The sequence below is a fragment of the Mucor mucedo genome, assembly GCF_025094135.1.
Source record: "Mucor mucedo strain NRRL 3635 chromosome Unknown EV154scaffold_30, whole genome shotgun sequence".
NCBI classification, from domain to species: domain Eukaryota; kingdom Fungi; phylum Mucoromycota; class Mucoromycetes; order Mucorales; family Mucoraceae; genus Mucor; species Mucor mucedo.
The window spans coordinates 46297-60947 of record NW_026252314.1 but is presented as its reverse complement, the minus strand read 5'-3'; the positions used below and the strand labels follow the sequence as shown (position 1 = coordinate 60947).

The 14651-nt window shown below is 36.7% G+C and overlaps 1 protein-coding gene across 1 annotated transcript; it reads left to right on the top strand.

Annotated features, from left to right (window-relative positions):
- Positions 1–13171: 13171 nt before the first annotated feature.
- Positions 13172–13570, top strand: EV154DRAFT_479898 (uncharacterized protein; the record flags this gene model as incomplete). Its single annotated transcript, XM_051598295.1, has 1 exon — positions 13172–13570. One exon carries the CDS (start codon positions 13172–13174, stop codon positions 13568–13570), a length of 399 nt encoding a protein of 132 aa, XP_051459224.1.
- Between the last annotated feature and the right edge of the window lie 1081 nt (positions 13571–14651).

The window sequence follows — 14651 nt, the reverse complement described above, 5'->3', positions numbered from 1 at the left end:
GACGGTAAATTTAATCAATATGTTGATTCGTATCATATATATAAACTCTATCTAACCGACTACATTATCAGATGTCAGCGATGTTTGAATATATCAAGACATCGGTAGCTAAGGTAGTTTAACTATTATAAATCATGTTTTTTTATTCGTACTAAAAACCATAATCTTTATATGCACATTAGCAACCTATTCCTACTTCTGAAAAGGGCAAAGGCACCCGTTCCCAGAAGCGTAAAAGAGCCGAATAAATAAACGTTTTTGACAAATATTATCCATACATCTCATATCTATTATCTGCATATTATTAGCGTTTATCAGAAACAAAGTATTTAATAGAAATGTGATTTTTTTTTGAACTTAATTCTATTTTTATTCGGGGGGTAGGGGGGTCGAATTAACTTCAAAAATTTAAGCAGTGAAATTTAAGGTTAATTCCACGTTACACAACCCAAAAAATTAAGTCTATTCTATTTAATTCTATTTTGCATTTTGGAAGTCATCCAATACTAAGAGAAAAAAAAAGAACGTTTTCCCATTTAAAAAATTAACCTCTGAGCCATGTTCGTTACTACATTGATGTTGTCGAGGTGACTAATCTTGACTACAATGGGTGAAAGAATAAGATGAACAGGCAATATGGACATGCGTGACATCTCTTCAAACTCATTGGCAACAACATGCATGTTGTGATGGTAATAAGAACCCAACTGCACCGCTGATTCCTTGAAACACCTTAAAAAAAAATTAAGACGCGTGAAGAAATGGTTTCACGTGTATACTGTACCTAGCAAAGGCAAAAGTGTGTGTTCCACTGGCTATTTCCCTAGTACTCTGCATTACATCAACGGAATGCCAAAAGAACATGACCACTTGAGCAGGTCTGAGCACGCCAGAATCTGAAATAGACTTATAGTGGCGTGCCGTACGCTCACCACTAGTCTCCTCTTCCCTGACTATATCCTCGTGATCTGTCAGACGATACAATGCACGGATGTAAGATCCACGTGCATTGGCACAAGCTGATTCCATTGACTTGAACACAGCCCCAAACAAATCCAAGGTGACAAACTTGTTGATTCTACTGTGGGCAGCAAAGGGATCAAACCACACATGATACAGATCCACGTAGTAGCTCAACAGATGACCAAACATCACAGAGTCCATATTCGTCGTACACTTGATCTTCATCTTTGAAATAACGCTTTGTGGCATCTCCTCATAGCCATACGCCAGTTTATGCCCGTGGTTAATTTCCAAGAATTGAGAAAGAGAAAAATCAACCTTGGATTTTTGATATTCCGCCTCAAGCTCATCGTTTACCTTGTCGTTCACATGGATATTACCACCAGCAAACAATCTTGTCACCTGTGCATTGAGTCGAGGTCCCAACACAAAAGAAGAGTTCAAACGTCTAAAGTAAACTTCAGATTGAATAGCGTGAAGAAACTTCTTCATATACGTCTTCTCGACCGGTCCTTTTCTATTAGTCCTGAACGACTTGACATCACAGTTATACCGTTCAAAGTTAAAAATCCACGAGGAAGGACCTGGACCCCATTTCTTGAGCACCATCTTCAGATGCAAATGGTAGTGCGTGTTTGAAACAAACAAGGTTGGATCTTTGTACGTTTTGACAAAATCATCCAAACATTTCATCATATGCACATGCATCTTCTCAACCTCCTCCAAAGAAATCATCGGACTCGACATGTACACATTGGCAGCAACGAAATCCATCCAGTTGTCATAATACTGTTTAGGTAGTCTCATTGACAGCAAATACGGAGAGATGGCCAAAACCCAAGCTTTAAACTCATCGCCTTTTAAATGCCCAAACCCAACTTCACCGATCTTCATCTTTCTACAAAGTCATTGGCCGTCATAGCCAAAAGGCAACACACGTTTCTCCGAACAGGCTTTTGACATTTCTTTCAAAAATGCCTTAGTGATCAATTGGGGGTGCCAAACATTAAAAAAATCATTTCCGTAATTTTTAAAAAACATTCCCGGGAATTTTTCCCCAGCCAAATTCCCTAAGCTTTGCGGGAAAGATTTTTTGTGCCCGAGATTTTGCGGGCAAGAAAAAGTATTCCCGAGAAATCTCGGGAAAGAATACTCATTTTCTATTCCTTGTTGAGAAGGAAATATGACGTAAAAATGTAACATTTTATTTATTTTATGATAATCTAAAAGCATCAAATCGCATCTGTGTTTGCATTATAAAGTTTTTCTAAGTTTTTAACTTACCTTTTTTCTCCTTAACTTTCTTAGATGAGCAGTGGTGTGCCAGAATTGCGGAACACGTACGCTCCAACCCTTACGTACCACCTAATAGTTGTGGAGAGGCGGTTGTTGATGAGGACATACCCGTTGTGACAGAAGAGACTCTTTTTTTCAGGAGCTGATGGTGTTAGGATGGCTCCAGGAGAGGGATCCACTTCTTTATCACTTTTGACTGATTCATATAGCGAATTTTTATCATTTCCAAAGATATTATGTGTCGAACCTATGAGACCAATCTTTGATGGAAAACCAATTTCATACGGAAACATTATCTAATCATTGATTCGACATCATGATGGAAGAGCTGTTCGAACATATTTACTTTTTTACATGGACACAAAAAGGTTATTAAAACACCTAGTATCAAAAATGACATTTGTAATGCGTCAATCCAAAGATAGGCCGAATTTGACAACCAGTGATGTGTTGAATGATGAGAGATTGAAAGAATATCTTAACAATGATGAAGAATTTAAAATATTTAATTCTGTTCGCAGCTCACCAGCATACTGGAAGGTTCAAAAAAGTAACGTTATGGCAATGATTAGACAAATGGGTACTCCAACGTTTTTCATTACATTGTCTGCGGCTGAGACAAAATGGCCTGAGTTAATAGTTATTTTGAAAAAGACTTATTGATGTTGTTACTATAAACGAAAACGATGCATTGAATTTGACTTAATCCGAAATTGCTAGATTGATTCAATCTGACGCACCTACTTGTTCCCGGTACCTTGATAGACGCTTTAGGCAATTAAAATCAACGTGGAAGCCACCATGTGGTGATCCACCTATTTTTGGTACTTATCACACCATAAAACATTACTATATCAAATCTCATTTCATCATCCCATACGCTATTACATCACAACACGAACTAATTTCTTATACATTATATTATATCCAACTACAAGCACTATTTTAGTGCTGTGTAACTTATCCATCAAACTAAATTCATAATCCGATTTCTCTTAACATATATAAATATGCAAACTGATAGTTAGAATAGAACCCTCTGAATCTTTGGATCCACTTTTACTCTTAATAAAACTTATAAGCAGTCTCCAAGTACTTTATTGTTTTTCTCTATTTAAATCTATCCTCAACTATCACATTTTTTACTTTGAATTTTGCAATGTCAAACAATAACTCTGCTGTAAACACTCCTACCTCTGCTGGTTCTCCTCTTCCTTTTGCTGGTTCTCCTCTTCCTTTTGCTGGTTCTTCTCCTCTCTCTGCTATGGACAATGGTCAACCTTCTCCTGCTCCTGAACCCATGGAAGAGGACACGGATGAAATGAAATCCCCCCGGATACTGCTTCTTCTGCTTCTGGTGCTGCTCCCATAGATGTAGAAGCTATTACCAAGGCTACCCAGAAGAATTTGGTTAAGCTGGAAGAAAACTTTAATGTTGCCTATGCTGCATATCTCTCCCGTCAGCTCTTGGATCCCACGGACCCTCTTACCAGATCTACTTTCAATGAGTACCTCCTGGCTCTGAACTCTTTTACGGATGCCAAGGAAGCTCTTCAATCCTTTCAGAAACTCAAATCACCCAAAAATACCCAGGATGATAAGAATTTCTCACGTGTTCCAAAAGATTTGCCCTTCCTTCAACTGTCTTCTGACACTCCTGAACGTCCGAATTATGACACCTATGACTCTGTATATGATTTTTGTAATCAATTTCGAACTGTGTTGAATGCCCATTCCTTGGACTTGGATCTCCACTGGAAACGTCTGTTGCCATTATGCCTAAACAAGAACGATCGATGCTGGTTTAATGAAAACTTGGAAAAGCAAGAGATGCCATGGAAACAAGCTGAAACATTACTTCTTGATCATTTGGATACTCCATACAGAAAACACCTATTAATGATCAATGTAAATCGATTACGTCAAGGCCCTCGTGAACCCTGTCATGCGTATGGTGCCCGATTCCAGAAACTCCGCCGTCCAGCCGATATGAAGGATGGTGTACAATTAGTGCTCATGTTCTACCGCTCGTTGAGAGCATCAACTCGGGAGAAAGCTTCTAGTGCCATTGCTTCACAATACGGAACCAAGCTACCTATTAAATTGGAAGATATGATCCAATTGGTTGCTGCGTCTGACTCTGATTACCTTTCTTCTGGTCCTTCTGGTGACTCTTCGTTGCTGGATGCTTTTTTTACGGGTAATGACAATACGGATAATGAGCGTTACTCCAAGAAACGCAATTCCAGTCACTTTGGCTCTAGTAAGGATTCGGCTGGATCCAGGAGACCTTTCACCTCCGGTTCCTCTGGTAAAAAACCTTGCTACTTTTGCGGAAAGACCTGGTTTCATGGTCACCGTTGTGAGGAATTCAAGCAAGCCCAAAAGAATAAGGTTTCCCGAATGGCCAAAAGGGGTGGTGAACCTTCCTCATCTAGTGATGCAGATGAGGAGATGAATAACAATGTTTCGATGGCCCGATTAGCTCTTGATTGTAAGTCTGCAAATATGAAAGATATAACAAGAGATTTTAAAATCATTGATACTGATACTATTACCTTTCCTATTACTATTGATAATTCTATTAGAACGTTCTCCTTATTTGATTGCGGCGCAAATTTTAGTTCGGTGGACTATGAGTTCTGTAGAAAAAATAATATTAAAATAAAGTTTATAAATCATGTTAGTAAAGACCAATTAAATAAGCATAATTTTTATAATTACTTCATTCGGTCTGCGGATAAGAATACTTTTGTAAAAAGGATTGGTACTTGTGAATTAAGCGCTGGTTGTAATAATAAAACTATAAAACGTGTCTTTGAGGTTATGAATCTTGCTCATGAAAATAACAGTTATCAATTTAGTATTGGTACTGATTGTATGTCATTATTTGGAATTGGAATTTATGGTCTTCCTACGTCGTATGATGATCATGATTCCCAAGAAGCCGTTATTGAAGCTGCCAAGCGTTATAACAATACGAGTGAACTTCTTGAATCAATTGAAGCTGAAAACAAATTAAAGGGAAAATTGTCCAGCCTGTCCTCCTAATGAATACAAAGAAGCGTTAGATTACATTCAACCTGCCATTAAAGCCAATCAAGCAATCCCTAAAGGTTCATTCCGCACTATACCTGAAAGTGTTGTATCCCTGGATACTCCACCTATGTAACCGCGTATAGAAAGCCTTATCCAGTGTCTCTTAAAATAGAACGCATTGTAGATGACCAAGTAAAGGAATGGCTCGATAACGGTATTACTAAATTGCCCCTGCTAATACACAATGGAATACTCCGCTAACTGTAGTCAAGAAGACTGATGCTAAAGGACAAGTAAAAGGATATCGCGTCTGTCATGATCCCAGACATATTAATTGTTTGTTAAAATCTATTTACCTTATGCCCTTACCCATTATCAGTGAGCTTCTTGAGGATTTAATGGGTGCAACTGTCTATTCAACCTTGGATCTTAAGTCTGCTTTTAACTCGTTAAAGTTAAATCCTAAAGATGCACATAAATTAAGCTTTACTTGGCGTGGTGTTCAATATCAACCTATAGGCACCGTTTTTGGCATACGTCATGTTAGCTAACAATTTCAGAGAACAATGAGTATTGTATTAGAAGGTTTACCTTGTGTTCGATATTTCGTTGACGATATTGTTTGTGCAACTAAATCCATTGAAGAACATAAAGAACATCTAAATATGCCGATAAAACGATTAACTGAAGTAAACCTGAAGTTGAATCCTGATAAGTGCTGTTTCTTTCAAAAGGAAATTTATCTCTTGGAATTTCGTGTAACTCCTTCTGGTGTCAGCGTTGACAGACGTAAACTTGCAAACGTCCTGGAATTTCCTCAACCCGAAATTGGAAAAGACATCATGCGTTATTGTGGTCTCATAAATTATTTCAGATCCTTAATCCCCAATGTTTCTGCTATAATGTCTCCACTTGACTCCTTACGAAATGAAAAATCACTTGATAAATTATGGAAGGATAACCATCAGAAAGCTTTTGACAATTTGAAAAAAGCGCTTATAAGCGATACTGTATTAGCCTTTCCCGACATGAATGCTCCCTTCTCTATAAGTTGTGATGCCTCTCTATCAGGTATTGGTGCAGTTTTGTATCAAGAAATTAATGGTACAAAGAAATTTATTTCATTCGTTGCAAAGAGTTTATCTAAAAGTGAGCGTAAATATTCAGCTACGAAAAGAGAATTACTCGCATTAGTATTCTCGTTTAAGAAACTTCATAAGAATGTCTACGGATCTAAATTTACCTTATACACTGATCATAAAGCTTTAACCTATCTTCATACACAAACAATTTCCAATCTCATGATGATCTCATGGATGGATACCATCTTACAGTATGATTTTGACATCGTTCATTTGTCTGGTATATCCAATGTTTTACCCGACACGTTATCTAGACTCTTTGAGGACGATTATGCACTATCAAATGAACTGGGTGGGGATAAATTCATCATGCGAAATAGAGCAGCAATTATGGAACCATTACCTAGCGAAACCAGTGGTGAATACTTCACTCCTCCTACTCAACAAGAGCGTGACGAACTATTAAAACTTGAGCACGTTAAAGGACATTTCGGAGTCGAAGCCGTATTACATGCATTAAAACGTAAAGGCATTTTCTGGTCTAATTTAAAGATGGATGCAAATGAGTTAATTAAGGCATGTGTTCCATGTCAATGACACAAAATAGCACGAAAAGGTTACAATCCATTACGACCTGTATTAGCTGCTCTTCCTGGTGACAGTTGGGGAACTGACTTGGCTGGTCCATTTGTAACATCTAGAAGAGGCAATCATTATCTGTTAGTCATGATAGATATAGCAACCAAATATTATGTGTTAATAGCTATACCTGATAAGACAGCAGCGGTTGTTGCAAGTGTTGTGTTGGAAGTAATCTGCACCTTCGGCCCATTTAGAAAATTGCAAAGCGATAAGGCTACCGAATTTTACAGTAGGTGTATGTCATGCATAAAGAGCAATATTGGGTTTGACCATGCTTTGATCTCGCAGTATCATCCAAGATCTAATGGAGCTAATAAAAGAGCTGTGCAATCCGCTGTGAAAACCATAAAAAAGAAAATAAATGGAAATATTGCTGACTGGAATATAATGGTCGCGTCTACACAGTTGGAATTAAATTGCAAGTATAACAGTCGAACTAAAAGTACACCATTCTCGTTAATGTTCGGAAGGAATCCAAATGACTTTACAGACTATAAAAAGGAAACGGATAAAATAACCACGGAAAGAACAAATAAAGAATTACATAACAAAATAAAATTTATGAGAGAAATAGTGTACCCTGCAATCTATGAGCAGACAAAGAAAGTCACTGATAAACAAAAAGAAAAGTTTGATACAAGCCACAAGTTAATTGACATTCCAGTTGGTGCAACAGTAATGATCTTTATTCAAGAAAAGCAAAATAAGCTATATCCTAACTATGAAGGATATTACACTGTTGTAAGAAAAACTTCTGCTGGCACATATGTATTAAGAAATGAAAAAGGATTTATTTAGCCTAGGAGCTTCCCACCTTCAAACCTAAAAATTGTCTCCCATAAAATTATCCCACAGGAACAATACTTCGAAGTGGAAGCCATAATAGGACATCGTAGAGATGATAATAATAAGCTGCAATATAGATGCAGATGGTTAGGTTACAACGAAGCTGATGATACTTGGGAACCTGAGGAAAACTTTACTGATCCAAAGTTCATCTCTGATTATTACATAAGAATAGGTGAAGCCCCTGAAAGTATCAAAGCCATTGATAAGGCCAATAAACGTAAGTTGAATGAGATGAAGGATTTAAATCACAAAGTAAGCTCTCGCCCGGTAAAGAAAAATAAATCGACTAAAAATAAGAATGATCGTCAAAACTCTAAATAAAAAGTACAATAAATAATCTTCATAATTTTGTCGGCATTAGTCAATACCTGGGTGGGGATAATGTGGTGATCCACCTATTGTTGGTACTTATCACACCATAAAACATTACTAAATCAAATCTCATTTCATCATCCCATACGCTATTACATCACAACACGAACTAATTTCTTATACATTATATCATATCCAACTACAAGCACTATTTTAGTGCTGTGTAACTTATCCATCAAACTAAATTCATAATCCGATTTCTCGTAACATATATAAATATGCAAACTGATAGTTAGAATAGAACCCTCTGAATCTTTGAATCTATTTTTACTCTTAATAAAACTTATAAGCAGTCTCAAAGTATTTTATTGTTTTTCTCTATTTAAATCTATCCTCAACTATCACACACCATATGGTCCATTTGTAAGCATGGAACTTATTGATTACTACTATCGTATTGAGTTCCAAGCTCGTGGAAGTCCTCACATTCACATGCTTGCATGGATTAAGGATCCCACAATTTATACACCAGAACCGGATAACGAATTCGATGTTTGCCAGTTTATCGATACAATTATATCAAGTAAAATATACGACCCCGAAGAAGATGCATTAATGGAAGAATGTGTTCTTAATCGTCCAACACATGGACATACACATACTTGCTGCAAAAAAAAAGAATCGTAATCCAAATGATCGTACCTGACGTTTCGATATTCCTTTTTTCCCTATGGATAAAACAAGAGTATTGCATCGTTTTTCGTCAGATGATGATGTGATGGAAGAAGAGCGTGAAGCGCGAAAGAAATATAGAGAGCTTGGGAAAGTTATAAAGTCTCACCTTGAGGATAAAAGCGAAATGTTAAAATCATCTGATATGACGTTTGACGATTTTCTAGATATATTTGGATGTAATGTGGACGAATACATTTACGGGTTTCAGTCTACGTTGAAACATAGCAAAATATGCCTTAAAAGATCTGTGAAAGAAATTTACATCAACAACTACAATCCAATGATTCTCAAAATGCATAGAGCAAACATGGACATTCAATATGTAGTAGATCCATACGCGTGCTGTGTATATGTTGTTGATTACATCAATAAGTCTGATAAGGGTATGACTAGAATTCTAGAAAACATTTTACAAGAGTCCGTAAATAAAGGTGCACCCACAAATTCTATTTTACGAAATCTGTCAGCAAAATTCTACAACACTAACGAAGTATCTGCTCAAGAGGCCTCGTACAATCTTTTACAACTCAGGATGAGCGAGTCGACTGTTAAAACTATAATTATTCCAACTGGACCTCAAGAAAAGAGAACAAGAATAATTAAATCAGCGGCTGAACTCAAGAAATTAAATGCTACATCTACTGATATTTATGAAAATGGGTGGATTGAACATTATCAAAATAGGCCGGATGATTTGGCTGAATTAAACTTAGCTCAATTCTGCGCTTGGTACGAATTGTCCAGAAAACGCTCAAGTAAAAAAAAATCAACTGAGGAATACCAAGACGATCAAGAAAACATAAATGATGATGCCGATCCTACCGAAAGTGAAGATATTATACAGGGCACAACAAATGATCAATTTACATGGCTAGCTTTATCCAAAGATACTGGTTTCGTAAAAAGACGAAAGAAGTGCAAAATAATAAAGTACCACAGACCACGATGTGACAAGAACCCAAAGGACTACTTTTATCATATGATGATGCTATTGTCAGGAGCGGGGCGGGGCAAGAGCTGAACAGAATGACTATTAAGGTGAGGAACAAGGCAAAGAGAAATTATATATCTATTAGTATTAATATATATATAAAAGGAATGTAGGTAGAAAAAGGTTTATTCAAAGAAACAGGAAAAATAGATAAGATCTTGAATACAGAAATAAGAATAAATAAACATGCTGTTATTTATATTAATTGACAGATCGGGTAAACAAGGGTTCGGGGATCAGATATACAGAGACAGATTATTAGTCATATTGAGTTTGGGACATCTTTAGGATAGCGGGCATAGATACAGATAATTTCGGGGATAGATGCAGAGGATAACATGGGCTGATATTATTAATGTTTTACAAGGGAGTTCAAAGGCAGAGGTACAAAGGAAACGGGTGTTAAATGAGTTTTACAAGGACAAGGGATAACAAAGATACATTATTTGGAACAGAGACGTTAGACAGCATACAATAGTGATGTTTGACAGTGACGTGTGTGACAGGAGACAGAGAACAGGGAACAGGTGGAACAGGGACAATGGGCTAGTTGGGTTTCAATAATGATCTGAGACGTTTTGCATGATAATATGCAACTGAAACCTAAGCGGTTCATGACAGCTATATTATCCATGGTCTGATCAAAAACGTGATATGGATGAAATCAATTGTGACGGCAAATTTACAGACAATGCAGTGAACATTCAAGAAAGAGTTCAAGAATTTTCAAAATTAGCCGATGATATTCTTTAATTTATGGATAAAGCGGACAGCGCCAACAATGAGTCCGAGCCGGAATTAAATGGTAATGCTGAAGAAGACGAAGAGCCCATTGATGGTAACAAAATCAATGATTTTACCATGTATGCTTTGAATGAAGATGCCACATCACAACGTGATCCTGCCCCAAGTAGTTCATCTAGTAGCAATGCAACATCTTTGGCTGACGGTTATGCAAGGCCGGCAAGCTTAGTGACACTGATTTGCATAATCTCCTATCAAAACTAAATGCGGAGCAGCGGCAATGTTTAAATCATGTTATACATCATGTAAGACATGAAAATCCGAATAACATCAATCCGCTTCGTTTATTTGTAACAGGTGGTTCTGGTACTGGCAAGAGTATGCTTATCAAAGTTCTATACCAAGCACTTATACGCCATTATGACATTAGACATGAAAGAGACTTACAAAAACGTTCAGTTGTGCCGTGTGCTTTTACAGGAAAAGCTGCATTTAATATAAACGGTCAAACTATACACTCACTTTTTCACTTTCCCGTAAATCAGGACGACTTACCCGAGTTGTCTGCAAGCGTGTCCAACACAATATCAGTTGAATTATCAGAGTTAAAAGTAATCATTTTAGATGAAATAAGCATGATAAGCTCTCGTCAGCTATTGTGGATTGACAAACGTTTACGCGATATATTTGATAGCAATCTGTCGTTTGGTAGAAGGCATGTTTTAGTCTTTGGCAATTTTTTACAACTACCTCCCGTACACGATTACGCAATTTATAGTGGATTTCCAAGGAATACAATGAAACACCTACGAGTCACTGAACTATGGCATGCTTTTAAAGTACATCGCTGGACACAGATAATGCGCCAAAAAGATGATGCAAAATTTGCTATAGCTCTAAATAACATGGCCAATGGAACTATGACTGATGACGACGTAGCACTGTTTAACTCTAGAACGTTTGAAACAGTTCCGGAAGAGGCAAGAACTGGAAAAAATATCATTCGTTTATACCCAACAAATGACTTGGTAGATCAATGCAATAGCGAAATTATAAATACAATGAATGCTGAACGTTTCTTGTCAAGAGCTCATGACACTATTGTTGGGCAAGGTGGTAATGCAAATGCTAAGAAAAGTCTACTAGACTACGCTGCTAGCAATAATATCCATTACAACAAAACTTGCGGTTTATTATATGATCTTCAATTACAAATAGACGCACTTTATATGATAACCAGTAATATAGACACCTCGGATGGATTGGTGAACGGAAATACCGGTTATTTAAAAATGGTAGAGCTAGGTCATCTAAAATCAGGCGCCCAATCTAGACCAGATACTGCACGCGAAAAACCTATGCTAATATGGCTGCAAATGGAAGAGGAATCTTCAGGAAAAAAAAAGAGAGCTAAATACCAAAGTTTAATCGCCCAGAAAGGTTACCCAACAACATGGACTCCCTTTGAACCAGTTGAAAACAAATTTAAAAGAGGAAGAAGTTCATTACAAATATCAAGATCTCAATTTCCCGTAGTAATAGCTGAGGCTTTAACCATCCATAAAAGTCAAGGCGCAACTTACGAAAGGGTGTTAATAGATTTGACAAAAGGCAGAACTCCAAACCGCTCATCTTTATATGTTGCCTGTTCTCGAGCTACTAAAGCATCGGGATTATTCATCATAAAAAAGGGGCACATTAAACCTACTTCACCTCCAAAAGAAAACGAGCCTATAAGTGTAGAATTACAGAGACTGAAAGACGTGCCGTTGGTTCCACAGTTTCAACATTTGGAAGAATCAAGCAAACATTACATCCAACTGTTATCTTACAATGTCCAAAGCTTAAATGCACATTAAGATCAAATTGTTAACGATCAGGCTTATTTAAACTCCGATATACTGCTGTTTAACGAAACTGTTGTGATCGAGCTTATATACAGACATAACCCTATCATCAATTCTTTCTTTCTTATTTGATAACCTTTCTATAAATCATTATTGCATTACTCTTTAAATCAAATACATGCTATTACACTCTATTTACTACGCATTGATTACTCATCAATATATAGAAAACAATAGTCATGCATTTATTCCAGATAATACAATCCAATGATATGATCGCTCGTCAATAACAAGATTCTCGAAGGTACCATGAGATGCTCGATCTTTAATTGACAATACGCCTATTGTATATTTGACAGGTTTCACTTTAATGATTGATATTCAGCCAGCCCTGAATATGTATATAAAGAACCCAATTTATTGTATAATAAAGACTTTAGTTTATTTTTGCAGTTTGATAATTTTACTTCGTCAAATTTCTTTATTTTTATTCTTAATTCGTAGCTTTATCTCTCGAATTTCTCAGAAACTTGGCTTATAGAAAACAACACTATTGAGATTCCAGGATTTACAAAAGTGGAAACGTTCATGTTAGAGGTTAGCGTCCAAAGCCTTATGGTTCAGCTTGCTATCTCAAAAATGAATGGAATTCAGCGTCGCATTCCGTAGAGATGTTGTGGCAAGACTCTAATGGAGGATCGATCTCTGTTTCAGGCTTTCATATCGGTGACGTTTTGGTTCTTTCAACCTATGTATCCCCTTCATGTGATTTTAAAGCAGCAATTGACCAACTAAGAACATGCCTTAGCGGAAATAATTACGAAAGAATTGTAGTAGCAGGAGACTTTAACGTAAATTGGAATGTTGATTCTGAAAAAAAAAGAATACTAGAAAACTTCCTCCAAGAATACCGTCTAAAATCCGATTTATTTGCCTCAGTTTTCTCGACCAGTAACAGCGGTTCAGTAATAGACTATATATTCCATAACTTTGATATTGTAAACGGTGGAAAGTATATATCACACACCTCTTATCATGATCCGTTGTTTATAAAGTTCAATTTGCAATAAAAATAAAATTATTATGTCAGGTGATCAGTGTCCCAGTCACATTAAAAAACGCCCGGCCTTGGAAGACCTTCAGGTCTGCGCTCGGCTGATGTTTTTTTTTTTTTTCATCTCTTTTTTTTCATTTCTTTTTTTTTTCTTTTTTTTTCTCTTTTTTTTTCTTTTTTTTTCTCTTTTTTTTCCATCTCTTTTTTTTTTCTTTTTTTTTCATCTCGTTTTTTTTTCTCTTTTTTTTTCTCTTTTTTTCTCTCTTTTTTTTTTATCTCTTTTTTTTTCACCTCTTTTTTTTTGGCTAATTATACGCGCACCATACTTTTTGCTTGAAAAAAAAATTTTGCGCACCATACTTTTCTGTGCCGGTCAAATAATAAATTCCGGGTCGGACCAAAAATAATTTTTGCACATAGAATTTTTTTCTAGCGCACCATGTTTTTTCGCTGGCGCACCTTACATTTTTTGGCTGGTGGACCATACATTTTCCCTAGCGCACCATACTTTTTTTTCGCTGGCGCACCATACTTTTTTTCGCTGGCGCACCATACTTTTTTTCGCTGGCGCACCATACTTTTTTTCGCTGGCGCACCATACTTTTTTTTTTTGCGCACCACACTTTTTCGCGCACCACACTTTTTTTTGCTTTATTCTTTTTCTTTTAAACTTTATTTTAAAATGAATAAAAACGATTCACACCAATCTTTGAGTGAAAGCCAATTGTTAATCAACAGCCTTTTGTCTGTAATTAACCCCGCTGAAGAAGTTAAAGATAGTTTCGAGGAGATCTACGACAAACAAAACGATGAACAAACCGATGCTGGAGAGAAACTGGCAGATGAGTATGACTGGGAATGTCTTACTGACCCGGAAGATGAGGATATCAGCGTCAAAGCTACACGAGATGTTCCTTCATTTGCTGAGACTGTCCAGCCGAATGAACGTGTCATTGAGGTAAAGGCTGCTTTTGAAGCCGAATTTCCAGTTGGAAAAACATTCTTGGACAAGGAAGCTGCAAGACTTCAAATACAGTCTTTTGGTATGACCAAGAATATCCCTTTTGAGACTCTCAAAAGCGACAAATCTTACATCA